Here is a 17,201-nt window from a genome sequence, read left to right on the forward strand (position 1 = left end):
ACACGCAGTGGTCCACACTCGGTTAATCTTGGAGGTTTGATGGAGGTTACTCTATTACTCTAAGGTTATTAGTTAATGTTTCTCACCTGGACCATCCAGCCTATAAATGATGCCCCGCTAGTTAACCTGCTATTAGGCTTCTGCGTTTGCACTTTGAACAACCTGGCAACTCATATGGCTCACAATCACTCACTGCCTTGCTGAAATTACTGACTTTCCCATATATATATATTTTTTAAAGTTTAATAAAATACATTTATTAAAACTAAACTACATCCCTTGCCATTTCCAGCTGGCCACTTTCCCAAAGCTAGTTTTTGACAAATGGGGGCCTGTCCTGTATTTAAACCCCCAGGACCTCCTGCACACCAAGAAACGATCAATATTACAAATCCAGCAAATGTCATAGTGTGTTTAAAGCTTGCAGCCTGGAGGTTTCTACTTCAGTCCGAGATGTAATGGGAGCTTCTTTATCACAGATCTTGAGGTCAGACTGTGCATTCCCTTGGGCAGCTTCTGTGTTTGTAGTAAAGAAAGCTAAAGTATAGCATGCATGTGTTTTTCAAATACATCTATGTTAGCAGCATCATTTTGCACAAACCCATGAAAAAAATGAAAATGATGTTCCCAGTTCAATATGGAAAAACAGGCAGCCAGGGCACAGAGCCTTAACCTAGACCTCATCCAATACTGTTGGGCTTAACTGCATCCCCAACTGTTAGCCAGGCCTTATCACCCAACATCAGTTGCCAGACCTCATTAATGCCGTTGTGGCTGAATGGAAATCCCTTCAGCCATGTTCTAAAATCCTGTAGAAAGTCTTCCCAAAACAGTGCAGGCTGTTACAGCAGCATGCTAATGCTTAGGTGTAATACTGAATCCCCACAGGTGAATTTGATTTTTGCTGGTTAATTTACAGGCATATGCGACTGACTTTTCTGTTTGAGCAAGGCTGCACTGTCACGGTAGACCTTTGCATTGCTGTAATAATTATATATCAGAATAGAAAATAAAATGGAAACAAAAACAAACAAACAAAATAGAAAATTCTATTAAAAAACTTGATCAGACCATAAAAAAGGATATTGTGAAGGATTTTCTATTAAAATAATGCCTATTTTGGTGAGACAGTGGAGGTGTCAAACTGATGTAATGTCATCTGAGATTAATCTTTTAATCTGAAATGGGATTAGTGTTTTTAATGACTGGGGTTAGAAGCATGTAGATGTTCAGAAAGTTGATTCAAACATGTCTTGAAAGACAGTGAGAAATTCAGATTGACCGTAAATATGATCTGTTCGAGAAAGAAGCTTCAGAACTGAGGCTCTTCACAACAAGTATTTTAACATTCGCTTTTAATCTATTTTCCTTATTTACATTTTTATGAGTAAGACGTCTGAGTCTCCTGAGAGTTCTTACAGTAAATCTCATCTCACATAATTTCCAAAACAATAATAAGTAGCACTTTTCCCTACAATATTTGCTGTAATCAAGGACTGTTTTTATAATGCTGTTGTAGATTCACCAACCTTATGGTCTCAACTGGCACCAAATTTCATTCTTCTTGTTGTCTATTTGTCATAATTCTGCCTTGGGGTTTGCCGTTATTGGCCACAACATCGTGCATCACACTATCCACCCACCAGATGTCCTCAGTCTTCCATTGTTTTCTACTAGTCACCTGTCTGCACGAACCCATCGCACCTGGTTCTAATCCCCTTCAGTCAGCTCACCTGCGTCCACTTCCTCGTTTTGGTGATCCCTCAGAACATAGTTCCCCACTCTCCACTTACCAGGTTGCATTTTGACCTTCATGCTGCTGCATCTAAGTGACCATCTGTCTGTTTTTGACTCTGAAACCTGGACTCGGGCTTTGACTGCTCCTTTTGACTGCTCCTTTTGACTGCGGTTGCATTTTGTTCTTTTGACGTTAGACATGACCGGTTTGCTGTATAACTCTTTTCTGTTATACCTAAACAACAAAATCCCATAAACAACATTTAGTTCGGAGATATAATGTGATTATAATATGGAAATTTTCTTTAGATTTATTTACATAAAGTGAGTGTCTCATTTTGTGGTGCTTTTAAATAATCCTTTTCTTGAAAGGAAAATCCTGTTTCATATCGTAATCAGGATATCTTTAAGTAACGGATTGAAAAGTACTATTATGTCTTACTCATCTTCTTAACAAAATGAACCAAATGTCTAGGAAAACCATGGAAGGATGTATTTAACGGTTTGAACCACAGTGTGGAGACAGCGCACTTCCAGTTTTCTTATAGAGCTAGCTGTCTGCTCAGGTAGTGCTGTTTCCCCTTTGCTGGTAAATACTGCATCTCATTTTGAGTGCACATTAACAGTATCAAAGATACAAACCTGTGACAACTGCACCCCTGCTACAATGTTCACTCCTAACCAAAAAAGTATGTATGCAGTGCTTTTCTCCCTGTACATCAATGCACATTTCCATCATATCTGAAATTTATATTTCATGCATAATTAATCAATAGTTAAGATAAAGCTGAACTTTTTTAGTGCTTTCATTATTTGCGCTGTCATCATTGGTGCAATATTTTGACATCATTTAAAATCGCCTTTGATTCAGCAGTACCAGCTGTTCCAAGGCTCCTTAACAGGATATGGAGAAAACAAAGAGTGTTGAGCATGGAGAGGATGGAAGGAAAAAGAATATCTTTTTCTTCACATTGTGAAGCGTTTATTGTTCACAGGCAGGATGTTAGTCAAACAGGTCTCCTTGTTGTGTGGAGAAACATCTCGTAGTGCATTTTTCACTAGAAAATGCCTCGGGTGTCTTTTCTTTAGTCAAACAGGGAACCACGGCATGTCTGTGGTTCCAACAAATATGAGCTTTTAGACATGGGCAGTGTCTGCGTTTGTGCTCCTGTTTTTGTAGGGCTGTTTTGAACTTGGGTTTATTTGTCAGTGTGTCATTGGGATGTTTGATGCAGCTCTGCTTTTGTGATGGTTGACTGCAGTGCTTTTTAAACCAGGAATGAGGGCTAGGACTGCTGCCAATGGGCATACATTTGGGAGGGGTACTGGTAAATTTCAGTAATCTGCTCTGCCATGACTTACACATTGAACCTTTACATCTGGCAATTCCATGATCTACCTATTTATCTACATGCCACAGCTTTATTTCTTCCCATTACAAAGACAACAGCACATCTGCTTTACAGACCGTCAGAGGACATGAAAACAAAAGCAACCCAATTGCAAATCCTCATGCACAACACGAGGCCAGAACCTTTGTATGTCAGTGTTTAGTCTGTAGATGTTTGTGTTACACCACACTGAAATATTTGCACAGACAAGCAAAAGAAAACATTTTTCTCCTTCTGCAATAACAACAGAGACAGACCGTTTTATTTACGAGATTTTATCGAAAGAGCTTGGCGAGAAGACGAGTTGGAAGGCTTTATAAAAAACATCAGTTTATCTGTGACAATGGAAGAAATTCTTCATGTTTGATTGGACAGAAAGAAAATCCATTTTCGAAAGATTGCTCCCTGTTAAAGCCCATTGACATTTATATTGACTTCTTTTTACTGTAAGATCAAAGTGTTTCAGATCCAAAATACCACAGTGCACATGTAATTAGGCACAGGTGCATGAGTTTGTGGAAGGCACAACATTTAGATTTATTCATTTAAAAATAGTTTTTTTTAATGTCACCCTCTTTATGCAACATTTCTTTGAAAGTTTCTTTTAAATGACTTCTAAATGAAAACATTCTTTGGTTGCATCATAGACATTTTCTCTTGGCTGCACATGAGTTGGAAAATTGAAGACATTTGTGCATTTCTTTTCCATTATTTTCTGCTGAGTCATTTTAGATCTGAGATCACAGTTTTGACAGTTTGAAATATTCTTTAACTTTCATCTAGCATCTATAATGAATGTCTAAAGGGTAAATCTAAAGGGTCTAAAATATAAATGTTTCTTCTTACACTAACAATACTCTGTGTAAACTATTAGACCTACAATCTGAAGGATAATGTAAGGGTAGATTGTTAGCTCTTGTTGAAATCTTGAAATAAGGCTGCAAATATAGAATATCAGAAGGAAATATCATGCCTAAAAACCTACGCATATCATATACCTTAACCAAAATAATCTGAAGCAGTGTGAGCACTTAAAACGTTTCCCTTACAGATACCTGTGCCACTCTCTCACATTCATCTGTGCTATTTTTTTATGCCAACAAACAACAACAGCCGCTCTTGACAAGACAGAGCGCTCTCTAACTGGATTACATGCTGGAGTCATGTAAACAGCTACCCGTATCAACTCCTTTTGCATGTAAACACATACTGCACCCCACTTCAAAATTCAGACTTTCTTTGATCAGGCTTCAAAGGATTATCCATTTGCAGTCTCCATGTAATCTTTTTCAAGTATAAGCATGCCTCACTTTAATAGTCTGATTTTTGTAGTTTGACCGTAGCACAACGTTTAGCACGTGGCTGCCGGCTAGTCCTGTCCCATCCTCACCACAAATGGACCAAAGTTGAGATGAGGCTGAGACACAAGTAGAGATGGGATGGAAGTATGTCTCTCTCCTCTCTCATTCAACATTTTCTTTCCTTTTCAGTCTCTCTTCTTCATGCAGACATCTGTCACATCTCCCAGCTATGCTGCTTGCCTGAATAACTGATGACAGACTGGTGTCTGTGCATCTCAAAAATCACAGTAAAAGCTATTTAAAAGCATCCCACTTTCTTATTAGACTGAATTAGGGTGTAATTGTAAATGTGAGAAAATATGAAAGCTTGAATGCTGATAAATGTGCAGGGCTTGAGGGTCGTAAAGTCATTGTGCTCTCTAGGTAGAGCTAATGAGAAGTTCATTGTTTAAACATACAAAGTCTTTAAACCAGAGTGTTCTAATGGGAAAAATATGTTGTTCATTCAGATGCTGACAACCACTAATGACTGCTGGTTCTCAGAAGCAATGGTAAAAGTAGGGTGGTATAGAGTGTAGGATAATCAGTATTTTTTAATATGCATATGAATTATTTTGTAAGGCTAATTATGTATTCTGATGTTAACATCAAAAGACTTGTGAAAAGGTTTATAAATATATACAGGTATTAGCTTGTAGGTCGATATAAGGCCAGTAATACTGCACCGAGTAAAGCCTGAGGGTGTAAGAACACTGGTCCTAATTTATAGCATAATTTATCAGCTAGATCAAGATCACAAAATTTCCACTCTCGAAGTCTTAACTCTGTCTTAAATCTGTGTGTGTGTGTGTGTGTGTGTGTGTGGCTCCCAAGAAGTCCCAAAAGAGCGGATGTCACTCTGGTATTTCCTTCTTATTCACGTCTGTGTCTGTTTCTCTGTTTTAACCCCGTGGACATGTAGAATGAGTCACGTCGCATATGGACATGATCACATATGGAGGTCTGACACCCAAATCCACTACAGGCCCTACAACAATAAAACTGCACGATCCTGAGGTGAATTTACACTCATGTTAAAAAAGGAGAAAAACACAGGATATCCTCCAACTGACATCTGATCGCTTGTCAAGGATTAAGGGAGGGAGATCAGAGCTTTTCCTCACACGGCCCCACAATGTGTAATCTTTGACATGCTGGATCATTTTACACAAAGGAACAGAGCTGGTCTCACCGTGTTAGAGAACTTGCTAGTATTTTGGTTTTTCAGACCCATGTTGACACTTTAAACCTGACAAAAAAACATTTAGTGGGTTATCCCGGTAAATTCCACTTTTTCTTTGCATGAGACTTAGGTGTGTTTTTGTCATGAAAAGGCAGACACACCACATATGGTACCTGCTGTTCTTTTTCTTTGTTTCTTGTTGTTCTTCAACAGAGTGATGTGACAGAAAATATTGTTCATGTTCGCCTCCTTTTCTCTTGGATTTCTTACATGAGTCACAGGCACTTTTGATACTGAGTAAAACCTTAAAAAAACTTGAAGATTAGTTAGATGTTTAAGAATTCTCACCCCTATCATATTAATTTGTTGAACAGTATCTGGCCATTAAGGATCTTGTGATTAAGTTTGGTTGATTATGTAAACAAAAAAAGCTTTGTGTTGAATGAAAACACCCCATTGAGTTGTTTTTAGCCCATCAAATTTTTATTATCAGTCCTTCACATATATGCATATACTATAATCTCAGGGATTGCTATTACTCTGTGGAGCATTAAATATTTTCAATATGTAGTTTTTTAAATGTTCTTTCAAGCTGTATTGTAAGCCTTCCAGTATAAAGTGCTCTAGAAAAGTCTTAAGTCACTCCTCATTTCTTTATATTCTGCTTGCAAAATGGTAAATATGTGCAGCTATCTATTCAATAATGTGCAAACACACATGGAAATACACTATATGAGGCAAAAACAGAATTTGGACAGTTCCAACAAACTTAAAAGTCAATATTTATTATCAGCACCTTTATTCTTCAGTAGAGTCTGAACTCAAGTCAAGTCCTCTTCCAATTTCTTTAAGTACTCTTAATAGTAATAGTTCTCCAGGCTTCTTGAAGGACATTCGAAAGCTCTTCTTTGGTTGCTGGCTGAATTTCTCTGTTTCCTCTGTATTATTGTAGGGTCTTTACTTTACAATATAAAGCACCTTGAGGCAACAGTTTTTGTAATTTGGCGACGTATAAATAAAAAGGAATTAGAGTGCCTTTAGTTCTGTCAAGATCCCACAATACTTCAATAATGTTGAGTTCTGGGCGCTGGAGAGGTTATTCAAAGTGTGTTTTTCTGTCCAGGTATGCTTTTACTGTATTAGCAGTTTTCTTGGCATCACTGTCATGCTGAAAAGTTTCTTAAGGAAATGACTTTCACATGTTCATCTGCTGTAGATAGTCTTTTTTTTTTTTCTTTTGCCCTTCACTTGTCCAGTTTCATTACATTTTTAAGGACACCCTTGACACCTTGCTGAGATTTGCCAAGTTTGCAGCTAATAGCTCTCTGGGATATTATATTCATTGATTTGGCTGAAGAAATCAGAAAAAATTATGTATTTTTGCGACAGGCTGCTAATAAAATACCTAAAGATACAATTTACAATATTTTTTCTTTGCTAAGTTGTTTGTTATGTGTAGGTACACCACTTGTTGAGTTAGGTGCTTTTTTATGCTTGACCGATTCATAGGTCAGTTAAATAGATTAACAAACACACCAAAAAGCAAACAAACAAAATCATTCCTCTGAAAATGGCCTGGGTTGAAAAAGAATTAAAAAGCAGCCAAAGACCTTCAGAAAATCTATGTGGAGGACTATTGCTGAAGACCACTTAAAAATACAAGAACCTCTGGCTACTTGAAGTCATCTGGGGTGGCTCAAAACTGGAGGCAGCCACTTACTGGCATCATGTATCATATCATCAGATAGTGGAATTTACAAGCTGATGCAATTTGAAATGGTTGTAAGAGCTTACTTGAATACTTTTTAGTATAAAAATAAACCGGTGAGCTAGTACATCCACATTTATTCAGCACAGATGTCTTGGCTGTAGCTCAGGAGGTAGAGCAGCTCATCTACTAATTGGAAGGTTGGTGGTTTGACCCTTGGCTGCTCCATTCACCTATCATACTATCCTCAGGCAAGATGCTTAACCCAAGTTGCTTCTCAAGCACCCAAGTGTGAATGTTTGATCTACCCTTAGGTGTAGAAAAAAAAGTGCTTCTCTGAATGGGCGAATGAAACATGTTGTGTAAAGCTCAAGCAGAGCAGAAATGTGCTGTACATAAACCAGTCCATTTAACATTTTATAGTTCATTTGGTGAAATATTTTCTTCTGTCCCAAAGTGTCAGTAAAAATCACCAGATAAACAAAACATATTTGAGTGGATTTTTATTCTTCTACACTTACAAAAATTCATGTAATAAAAAGTAGTTGCTGTACACCATAAAACACTATAGAAAACATCGTGTTCACCATCAAAAAAAAGCATTTTTCTTTTTCTTTACATTTTTTTTTTTAAAGAGTAAAGGCACATGTCGCTCCCTTGCAGACCTTAATGTTTTCACACAAGAGAAATGTGGTTTCTTTCCCTTTTTTGTTTTTTTTAACTGGTCTGATACTCATTTGTGTGTATATCTACATGGGTACAGTCATGGTACAATCACAAGCACCCTTGCACACACACACACGCACACACACACACACAAAAGTGGACACACAAGCAGAAAGTTACATATTCACTCGAGGACTCATTCATGCATCAAACACTATTTTCTTTCATGTGCTGAAACTGAATCTAGTTTTCCTTTATACAGCAATTAAAAAAAGAGAGTGTCAAGTTTATAATCCTTTAAATACAGTTATTTAGGCAAAAATAATAGCAACAATAAGAAAAAAATAAACAAGGTGAGGCCAGAGAAAGATCCCTATTAGGCACATTTTTTCTATATACATTTCAAAATAAAATCCCTTGTTGAAACATTAGACAGAAACAGAAGAAAAACACTTAAATGTTGTCTTTTAAACCACACTACATATTTTTGTTTCTTCACGTTCATGTGAAGAACTTTTTTGTGTTGGGATCCCACCCTGAGAGGTTTAATTTTCACTGCTTCGAATGTGACTCCTTCAGCAGGGGAGGTAAATGTCCTCCCACAACCACTGATAACCAACATATCAAATTAATTATGGTACTCGTATGGCTGTCATTGTCCCGTAGCGTGTTATTGTAATACTTGGAAAATGTTGGAAGTTGCAAAATCTGATGAATAAGTGTGGAGAAGCGGGTGAAGAGCTCAAGAAAATTCCTAAAAATGAAAGCATGCTGGGCATGATGGATTGGAAGAAACATGTTAGTCTAAACCAATATGTCCAAGTCTTGGTCCTGGCAGAAAAAAGAAAAAAGAAATATGACACGCTCTGGAAAATATTACGCCATGTCTGACTATATGGTCCATGTTTTGGAAGTGTTTAATGATTGATGTATTCTATTAATGGATTTTTGTCATAAAAATGTATGTGCTACATTTTATATCGTTTTGGAACGAGCTTAACAAGTTGAAAATACTGCTGGCCAAAATTGCTAGCGAATGTCCATCTGCCTCGAATAATGTGCCAGCTTTTCTCACCTAAGTACAGCCAGCACTTGTTGCTTTTAGGAAAGTAGATAATGGAGCACCTGTCTCTGCTACAGCCTGCTGGTTTTTAACAATGAAGTTTTTCTTTTTCATGGGAACACCTTTTAAATAACAGCCATGATTACAATAATAGTGAACATACACACACACACACACACATAAAAAAGATTACTGTTACTTTTAGAGCCACGAAATAGCTTGAAATAACAAGACAAAAAGTTTTTCTTTCACTGCACAATGAAGCAAAATTGAACCAAAGTTTACAAAGTTTGTTTCCATTCTTTGACTCAAACAAAGATGTCAGACAGAAAAATGAGCCATTGCTTGTTCACTGAGCAAGGACATGGATTATAAAACTAGCTAAGATTCTTAGATTCTAGAAATGTTTTTTTTTTTTTTAGCAGTGGTGCTTGTTGTGCCAGAATTTTTAAGAGATATTTGAAGGTTTTTTTACACTTACAAAACAGTGGGTTGCTTTTGACCAAGATCTTGAGTGCAATGCCTAAAAACAATGAGGAGAAATAAACTGAAGGTAAGAGTACTTAAGATTCCATTCCTGCCATTTTGAAGCCACAAAACTGAGACTGTGTTTGTTTGTTTTTGTTTTTTTTAAATAAACGTAATATTTACTGGTGGGATCAGCCTTCTTTCATGAGGATGGCAAATTGTACAGGTCAAAAAAAACACATCTTTGCTCTGAGGTGTTTCTGTTCAGCTGGAAAACTAATCATTGCTCTGCATTGTTCTTTTCGTCTTTCTTTCTTCTTAACCCCCAACCTCATCCCATGCGGCTCCTTGCCTCGCTCCCTCTTCCTCTTCAAGCCCATTTCTCAGGCTGGACTTGCAGGAAGTGAGCACAATGTGTTGGCCCAGGAGAAAGATAACACAGACAGGAAGAGGCGGGCACAACCTCCCAGATGGACAGGAAGTTGAGTCCACTGTTTGGTCTCACTGATTAGACGACGGAGAAAAAGACAGCGCCGAGGAGATATGGTGAGGCAAACAAGGAGAGCAAAGCTAAGACTGAGGAGAAGGAACTGGCTAAGTGTATATATATATATATATTTAAACCCCAACAGGAAGGCGTTGAGAGGACTTCCAGCTATTGTCTCACTGTTTATCAAAAGGCATTCCAAGCAGGACTGAGTTTTAAGGGAACAAGTTCAACTCCGATTCCTGGGACTGAATAGTAGGTTAAATAAACTGAAATGAAATTACTTTTTTTTAAAAAGAAAAAAGAAACACACTACGCTGTGTGTGTGTTCAGTAGGGTGGTACTATCAGCAACAATTGGTACTAGATTCACAGATGTCACAATAATCACAGACAATGGTGACCTTCTACCTTCGTGGTGCTTTATGAATGAATGCAGAAACAATGGTTTATTTCCTGGGCATTTGTTCGTGCAATAATCTAAAAGATCTGTGATTATTGTTTAAACGCTACCGAGTGCGGCCTTGCGATTGGTTGTTCCTGATTACTTAAGAGACGGGGCAGGCCAAATATCCAGCATATCTGGAAAGGAAAAAAGGAGCTACTTTGGTTTTTGAGAAGCTCTTGTGGGTATTTCTCATATTTATTGACATTTTATAGACAAAACTTCAATTTGACGCCAAGGAGCGCCGTATCCGTTGCTAAGTAGAATATCCTTACTATGTAATGCTAAAATTCAAGGTAGAAATAATCCTACACAACTATTAGGAGAAACTATTACCTAACTTTTAGTAGCTATATTAAGTAACCATCTAGACTATCAAAAAGTTTGGGGTATTTTTCATCTCAAGTTTTATGATCTGATAGCAGCCAAGAAGGTTTAGAGGTTAAAGTTATTCAAGCCACCTCAGAGTCATTGTGGCTGCCCAACTAGCTGCTTTTCCAGCTCTGTGCTTCCTGAGTTGTCTGAATTACTTTTGTTCCAGTAGGCCTCTGAGAATTAGGCTTTCATCTCAACAATAACTGTGATGATGGGTTCTGTCAAATAAACCCTCGGAACATGCTGTAATTCTGTCTGAGAAGCAGTAGCGTCATTTCCTTTCTGTCTGTCGATTGTCTTTTCTCTTTTCAGAGCAGAAGATAACTGAGAAAATGGGCAAAATGACTTACTCGGAAAATGACCTTATTCATATCAGAGGGTTGGTTTCAGGAACACAAAGCGGGAAAGTTTTTTTAAGGTTTTCACTTTAAAAAACAGCAAAAAAAAAAAATCAGGGACTTCTGATGCTTCTTTTGAATTCTGTTGACTACTGTTCAGACACCTGATGTCATGTCTGGACCTCAGAAAAATCACGAACTCAATGGACACGTCACAAAATAACCCATCGGACTTGACGCTCTGATGAACAAAGTAGACTTTACAGAGCTGAACTTTCCTCAGAGACGGTCTCTTCTAGTATTTCAGATGAAGAAAACATAACTGGCATCTTGCTGTGATCAAACACTTCAAACCCCTTTGAGCTTAAACTCGCGTGGCTGCTCAGAGTTTCCCAGTACAGTAACCCCCTCAAGCAATCATATTTACAAATCAAATCATCAACTACAGATCAAAAATAAAATCACCTCGTTCTCCCAGTGTTCGTGTCCCTTTTGTCAAATTTATAAAAAAAAACCCCACACATCAAAGTTAGAAGAGATCACACGCCGTATACCAAAAGAGACAGAAAAAAAGAACGAAGGGGGAAAAAAAGATCAGCAGTGAGTTGCTTTCACACGCAGCATTTTGCAGCCCCTGTTGGATTGAATTATTACAATTCCTTTAATTCTCTTTGTAGCAAAATGAACTAATCTTCAGAGTCTGCAATATTATATTAGCAATACATTTTAATGTTAAACAGGATATAAGGATTTAAATATATGAATTCAGTTAATCATACATTAACAGGCCAATATGATGGGGAAGGTTAATGCTTATTTTAGGGGATACAAAATGAATCGTTATAAACTTTTCATCTTCAATAGTCTGTGTCTTTTGCCAAAGTCACCACAGGGGGAAAAATCATATTTCAAAATGCTGCTGCAAAATTATTAAATGCAAAAGAAATTAAGTAATTGAGTAACATCACTGAAAGGGACTGGATTATCCATACCCATCCATAACCAACCCAACTGGCTTCACCTGCTTAGACCTTTTTCAGAATAAAAGGGTTACCGTGTAAAACTCACAACACTGCTGTAAAGGAAAATCCTCATGGTGTGGATCTCGTATTGTCACCAAATAATCAGTCCTCTTGCTAATGTATGAAGCCACTATTTCTATTATTTCTATCAAAGATGTCCTGGTGTTCTGTTCCTTTAAAATCTTTCCAATATTTCACTGGAAACAGGAAAAAAGAAGAGCCTCCTTGACTCAACTTTATGGAGCTTCCAGGATTTTGATGAAGCTTTTTCTTTTCTTTTCTTTTCTTTTGACTGGGAGTGAACAGACAGAGGCACAACACACTAATGGATTCACTGAATTACACATCATAACAGAAGTTAGTCATTGTTACTGGATAAAAAGGAGCTCCCTGATTTTGTTTTGAGGAGCAGGAGAAGTCTCTCAAGAACACGGTTATCTACTGTAGGTCTGTTTCTGTGTGAATGTGTATATTTCCTGCATGCTTCTGGTCAGTATGTGAGTGTATTGCTATGGCTCTTTCTGATTACTGTATCAAGCTGTATGTTTGTTATGTATGTGTATGATTTGTCATTATGTGGTGGTATGTGGTATCAGTACTGATGGTAGTAATCTGGGCCATCTACACCATAGAGCTCTGCCAGGGTCCTGAACCTCGGGCCCCAATCGTTGAGAAAGTCATAATCCAAGTTCGAACCAGTAGAGGAACTTCCCAGAGAGCTGAGACTTCCGGCTAAAGACTCGGGTCCCTCGTAGCCGTAGATGTGGAGAGTGTCATAAGGGAATCCATCTCGGTCGTGATCAGCTTCGTCTTTCTTTACCTCAATCATCGCTGCCATGTCGCCCTTACATGCGGTGGGCTGAGTGTGGTGGGGGGGTTTCTGGACCATGGCGTAGAGTGAGGGGTGGGGGCGGTGATCTTGGTGGCGAAGCAGGGAACCGTCATGGCAAGCGGAAGTGAGGATTGAGACATCATAGCTAAAAGAAAAGAGGATAGAGTGAGTAAATTTGCTGATCACATTTCTTCATCACAGAGATTTTCTGGGTACGGACATTTAAATATGTCCACTGACATATTTATTACAGAATGCTTAATGCTACAGCTCAACTATCAAGTTATATTTGATCTTTTTGTCTTTTTAAATATATTTTAGAAAGTCACCAATAGTAATGTAATGTCTTGGCTACTCTGCAACTTAGATATTCTTATATTAACTTGCGTTTGTGGCTTTTATCGGCAAACAGTGAGTTCTGGTACATTTAATATGGATAGTTTACCTGAATTATGTGGATCTCTAGTGATATTTCGATTTAGATTAGGTGAAACTAAGTCAGTAGATACATAAAAGATGATACGATTAAAGTGCAAATAAATGGAGATATAGGAGGTAGCACACTTTATTATTTGTTGTCAAGGATTTTATAATAATAAAAAGATTATGCAAATAAACCATAAAAAAGCATAAGAAACGTTGAATATATCTGTTTCATTTATTTTAAAAATATGAATATCAGGATGTAAGCAATAGAAACATAAACAGTATAAGGTAAAGAGGAATGTTTAAATGTTTAAAAAGCTGTCTATGTTCCAGTAGACAGTTTCAATCCTACATTTAAATAATTAAAGCTCCCTTCAGTTTTTGTGAGCTGTTTTTTTATGCATGGCAGCCACAAAAGAGAAATTAATGACATAAAAAAGAGCATTAATGGCCTCACTGGCATTGCTGAAAGTGTGAGTAAGAAGCAACATTTATTTTACATTTTTACTTAAAATGGATTTTCTGTCATTCTTTGTCAAGACTTTATAAATTCTTGGGTTTTTGTTGTTTCATTCAGAGGTCAAAAATCTTTCCTTTGAGAGGATTATAAAGAAAATAGAATCAAATGTAAGTCTGCAAAAAAGGGGGGCTGCTGATAAACCATGTCAGCTCATTTCAGTTATATTCAAGTTGTCAGTTTAAAAGTGTATAGCAGTGCTTCTTTTCATCTGCATACCCATTAGTGTCCATCTCTCCTCCTCCCTCCTCATCGTATGTGACCAGCTGCTCATGAATCTCTCCGCTGTTTTTCATATTGGCCAGAGAATCCTTCTGGTAGCGTTTCCTCATCGCGAACAGGATCACTATGACTTAAAAGCAGAAAAGAAACGTGTGTTTAGAATCTACTCGGCTGACATCCAGCACAGCGAATCAAAACTGCTGTTGGTAGAAAATGAAGACATCAAGAGTAAAACAAAAAGACAGACTGCATTTAATCATTTATCCTTTCAGACCAATGGCTCTATGACTGTGAAATCATGATAGAGACTCGCAACCAAAGCAGAATAAGAATGGGGCCAGGAAACAAGTGAGAAAAGTAGAGCACTGACAAGGGAATGAGACTAGAGAACAGTGCAGTGACGAAGGAGAGAAAATGAGGAATAGATGGTTTAAGGTATCTGAGACGTTCGCCCCAAGCGTGAAAACCTTAAGTGAATCTACCCAGCCAGAGACATGCACAGAGTAACTGCACAAAGAAAGACAAGAAAGGGGAGCATAAAAGACAGGAAGGGAATTTCAGTAAACACAACGAGGGAAGTGGAAATGAGTGTGAGAAAACAACGTGCAGGGGTGTTGAGAAGGAAAGGAAAGAGAAGCAGATGACGATGAAATAAACAATTGTGAAAGAGAGAAACGGGGGGAGGGGGTGTAACAATGGGAGTCTTAAATCACAAAATCAATAAAGAAAAAACATTTGTTTCAGTTCAAGAAACAAAGACAATTATCAGACTTGAGACTTTTAATTATGTCTGTCTCAAAAACGATCGAGGTAGCATGCTGTGCACAGGGCAAAATATTCTAGCAGAACAAGGCCTAACTCTAAACCTAATTATACGTGCAAGATTATAGATTATATGAAAGTATAATCTGACTCGAACTGTGACATTAGTAATTTTAAAAATTCCACTGGAACATCAATCAATCTGTGTTCCTATAGTAAGCAGCTATGAACAAGTATGCTGTTATTCATAAATGTCTTTTATTTCCACACAGGAACCCAGCTGTGAGGGAGGTGGGTTGCAAAGTGGCTTAAACATGTAGAGCAACTGTGGGCAGGTTGAAGCAGCTATGCACTTGATTAGATATCAACCAATTGGATGTGTAGAAGGATAACAGCTGAGCTCGACTTCATAGTCTGCATGAAATAGCTCTTTGCTATTGTGTGTAAAACAATCTCAGAGAGAATGATGGGCAGCCCCTTACGATAATCCCCTTATGATTTTATCTGCAGGCTGTTACACTAGAGCCGGTCTGATCATTCATAAACTGAAGCTATAACTGTAATTGTTTCCAGAACAACCAGGCTTACTCTAAAATTAAACGAATTGACTTGTACACAACATTATGATGACATTAAAGTGGGTTCAAAAGGCCAAACTTGATAAAAAGTAGGGTAAAAGAAGCTCAGTAAAGTTTTTGATTACACGCTGCATGTCAGTGGGCACAGAGTACAGAGGAGAAGGAAGCAAGAGAAAAAAGAAGAAAACAAAAAGGGGGGGAGGGTACTGATTGAGGGGAGGAGGAAGTGGAAGAAACTGGCGACTTAGGGGTGAGGAAATCAGGAGAGAAAGAGAGCGACAAGGAGAGAAGGAAGGATACATTTGACATTAGATTAGGCCCCAAGCCTCGGTCCCGATATGAACCTCTTTCTCTCTCAGCGGACGGGCAGCATTAGCCATGCCTTTTAGTTGAGGGTGAGTGGGACTAATTTAAGTTTGCATGGGAAACCAACAGATTAATCTTTTACAACACATGCTCTGCAGTTTAATAAGCTCTGGAGATATCAGACTTAGAGGGACAAGAAAAGAGAGGGGGGGAAAAAGAAGCCCTTTCTTTAGAGAAGAAGGACTGTGAAAAAATGTCTTTTCGTGTGTCAAACCCGGCTTCATGTGAGAAAATGTGCCTGTGAATGGGGAGCACGCTAAATTGCTTTGGGCCCTGACAGATAATGACAAGTGCATTAAATAGTTAATCTAGCCTGTGTTGGGGCTGTTTGATAAAGAGAAGGAGAGATAGAAGGGGGAAGTTAGGGAGACAGAGAGACCCACAGGGAAAGAAACAGAGGAAGGGGGAGATGAAGGGAAAAAATGAAGGGGAAAAGGCCCGATAGTGAAGGAGTGTATTAATAGTTAATAGGTTGAGTGTTTGGTGGTGCTTGATAAGCAGACGCCACCTAAAGAACTGATAAACTCCCCTCATTACCACTCCTATTCTTCTGCTGCTTTTCCCACAATTCTCCTCTTCCATGTCTCTCTTCTTTAACCTCTTTCTGTCTCTCTGTCACTCAGCCGGTCTCATTCCATCTCAATTCACCGTCTTACATCTGTCCGCCTGTTTCACCACTCTCCACATCCAATATCTAAGTCTTGATATACACTTTTTTCCACGTGTCACTTTGCCTCCATCCCCCCTTATCTTAAAGTTCCTCTTCTTTTTTCCTTCCTTCTTCAGTACATCTCATTCCACATCCCTCTTGTTTGGCCAAGTATCTCCAGTGTGCCTCTCATCCAACATGACAACTGTCTCTTTTTCCCAAAGAAATACAAATAAGGCAGGGGGCGAAGTTATCAAAGAGAATATTGAGTGCACAACTACAGGCATTATTTTCACATCCGCCGCTGCATTATTCATAAAACCAACAACACCAGAAGGGGAAAACGTTCCCCGCAAAACACAAATCTTATTTATCGCAAAGCAAGGGCAAGTGAATCTGTGCACGTGTCCCGATCACTCAGCACTGGCTTTTTGCATCTATCACTGATGCTGTCTTCATGAATTTCTCTCAGAGAATAACAATATATACAGAAGTTCTCTGCTTACCGGTAATAAAGTTAAAGAAGAATGAAGAAAAGTACTATTTTTACATTACTGTCTGTCTAAACATTTAGGCATCGATCTTTGATTCAATCTTCAAATATTTCACAAAAGCTTGTTTATTATT

General features: G+C 38.1%; 1 protein-coding gene across 1 annotated transcript in view; it reads right to left on the reverse strand.

Moving 5' to 3' along the window:
- Positions 1–7,860: 7,860 nt before the first annotated feature.
- Positions 7,861–17,201, reverse strand: part of cdh5 (cadherin 5) — a 37,036-nt gene continuing 27,695 nt past the window's right edge. Inside the window, exons 14-15 of the mRNA XM_080869618.1 lie at positions 14,217–14,349; positions 7,861–13,199 (exon numbers count right to left, since the gene is read on the reverse strand). Coding sequence (XP_080725744.1) covers positions 12,815–13,199; positions 14,217–14,349 — 518 coding nt within the window. The 3' untranslated portion in view covers positions 7,861–12,814. The remainder of the gene's footprint in view (positions 13,200–14,216; positions 14,350–17,201) is intronic.

The sequence above is a fragment of the Rhamphochromis sp. 'chilingali' genome, assembly GCF_963969265.1.
Source record: "Rhamphochromis sp. 'chilingali' genome assembly, chromosome: 20".
NCBI classification, from domain to species: Eukaryota; Metazoa; Chordata; class Actinopteri; order Cichliformes; family Cichlidae; genus Rhamphochromis; species Rhamphochromis sp. 'chilingali'.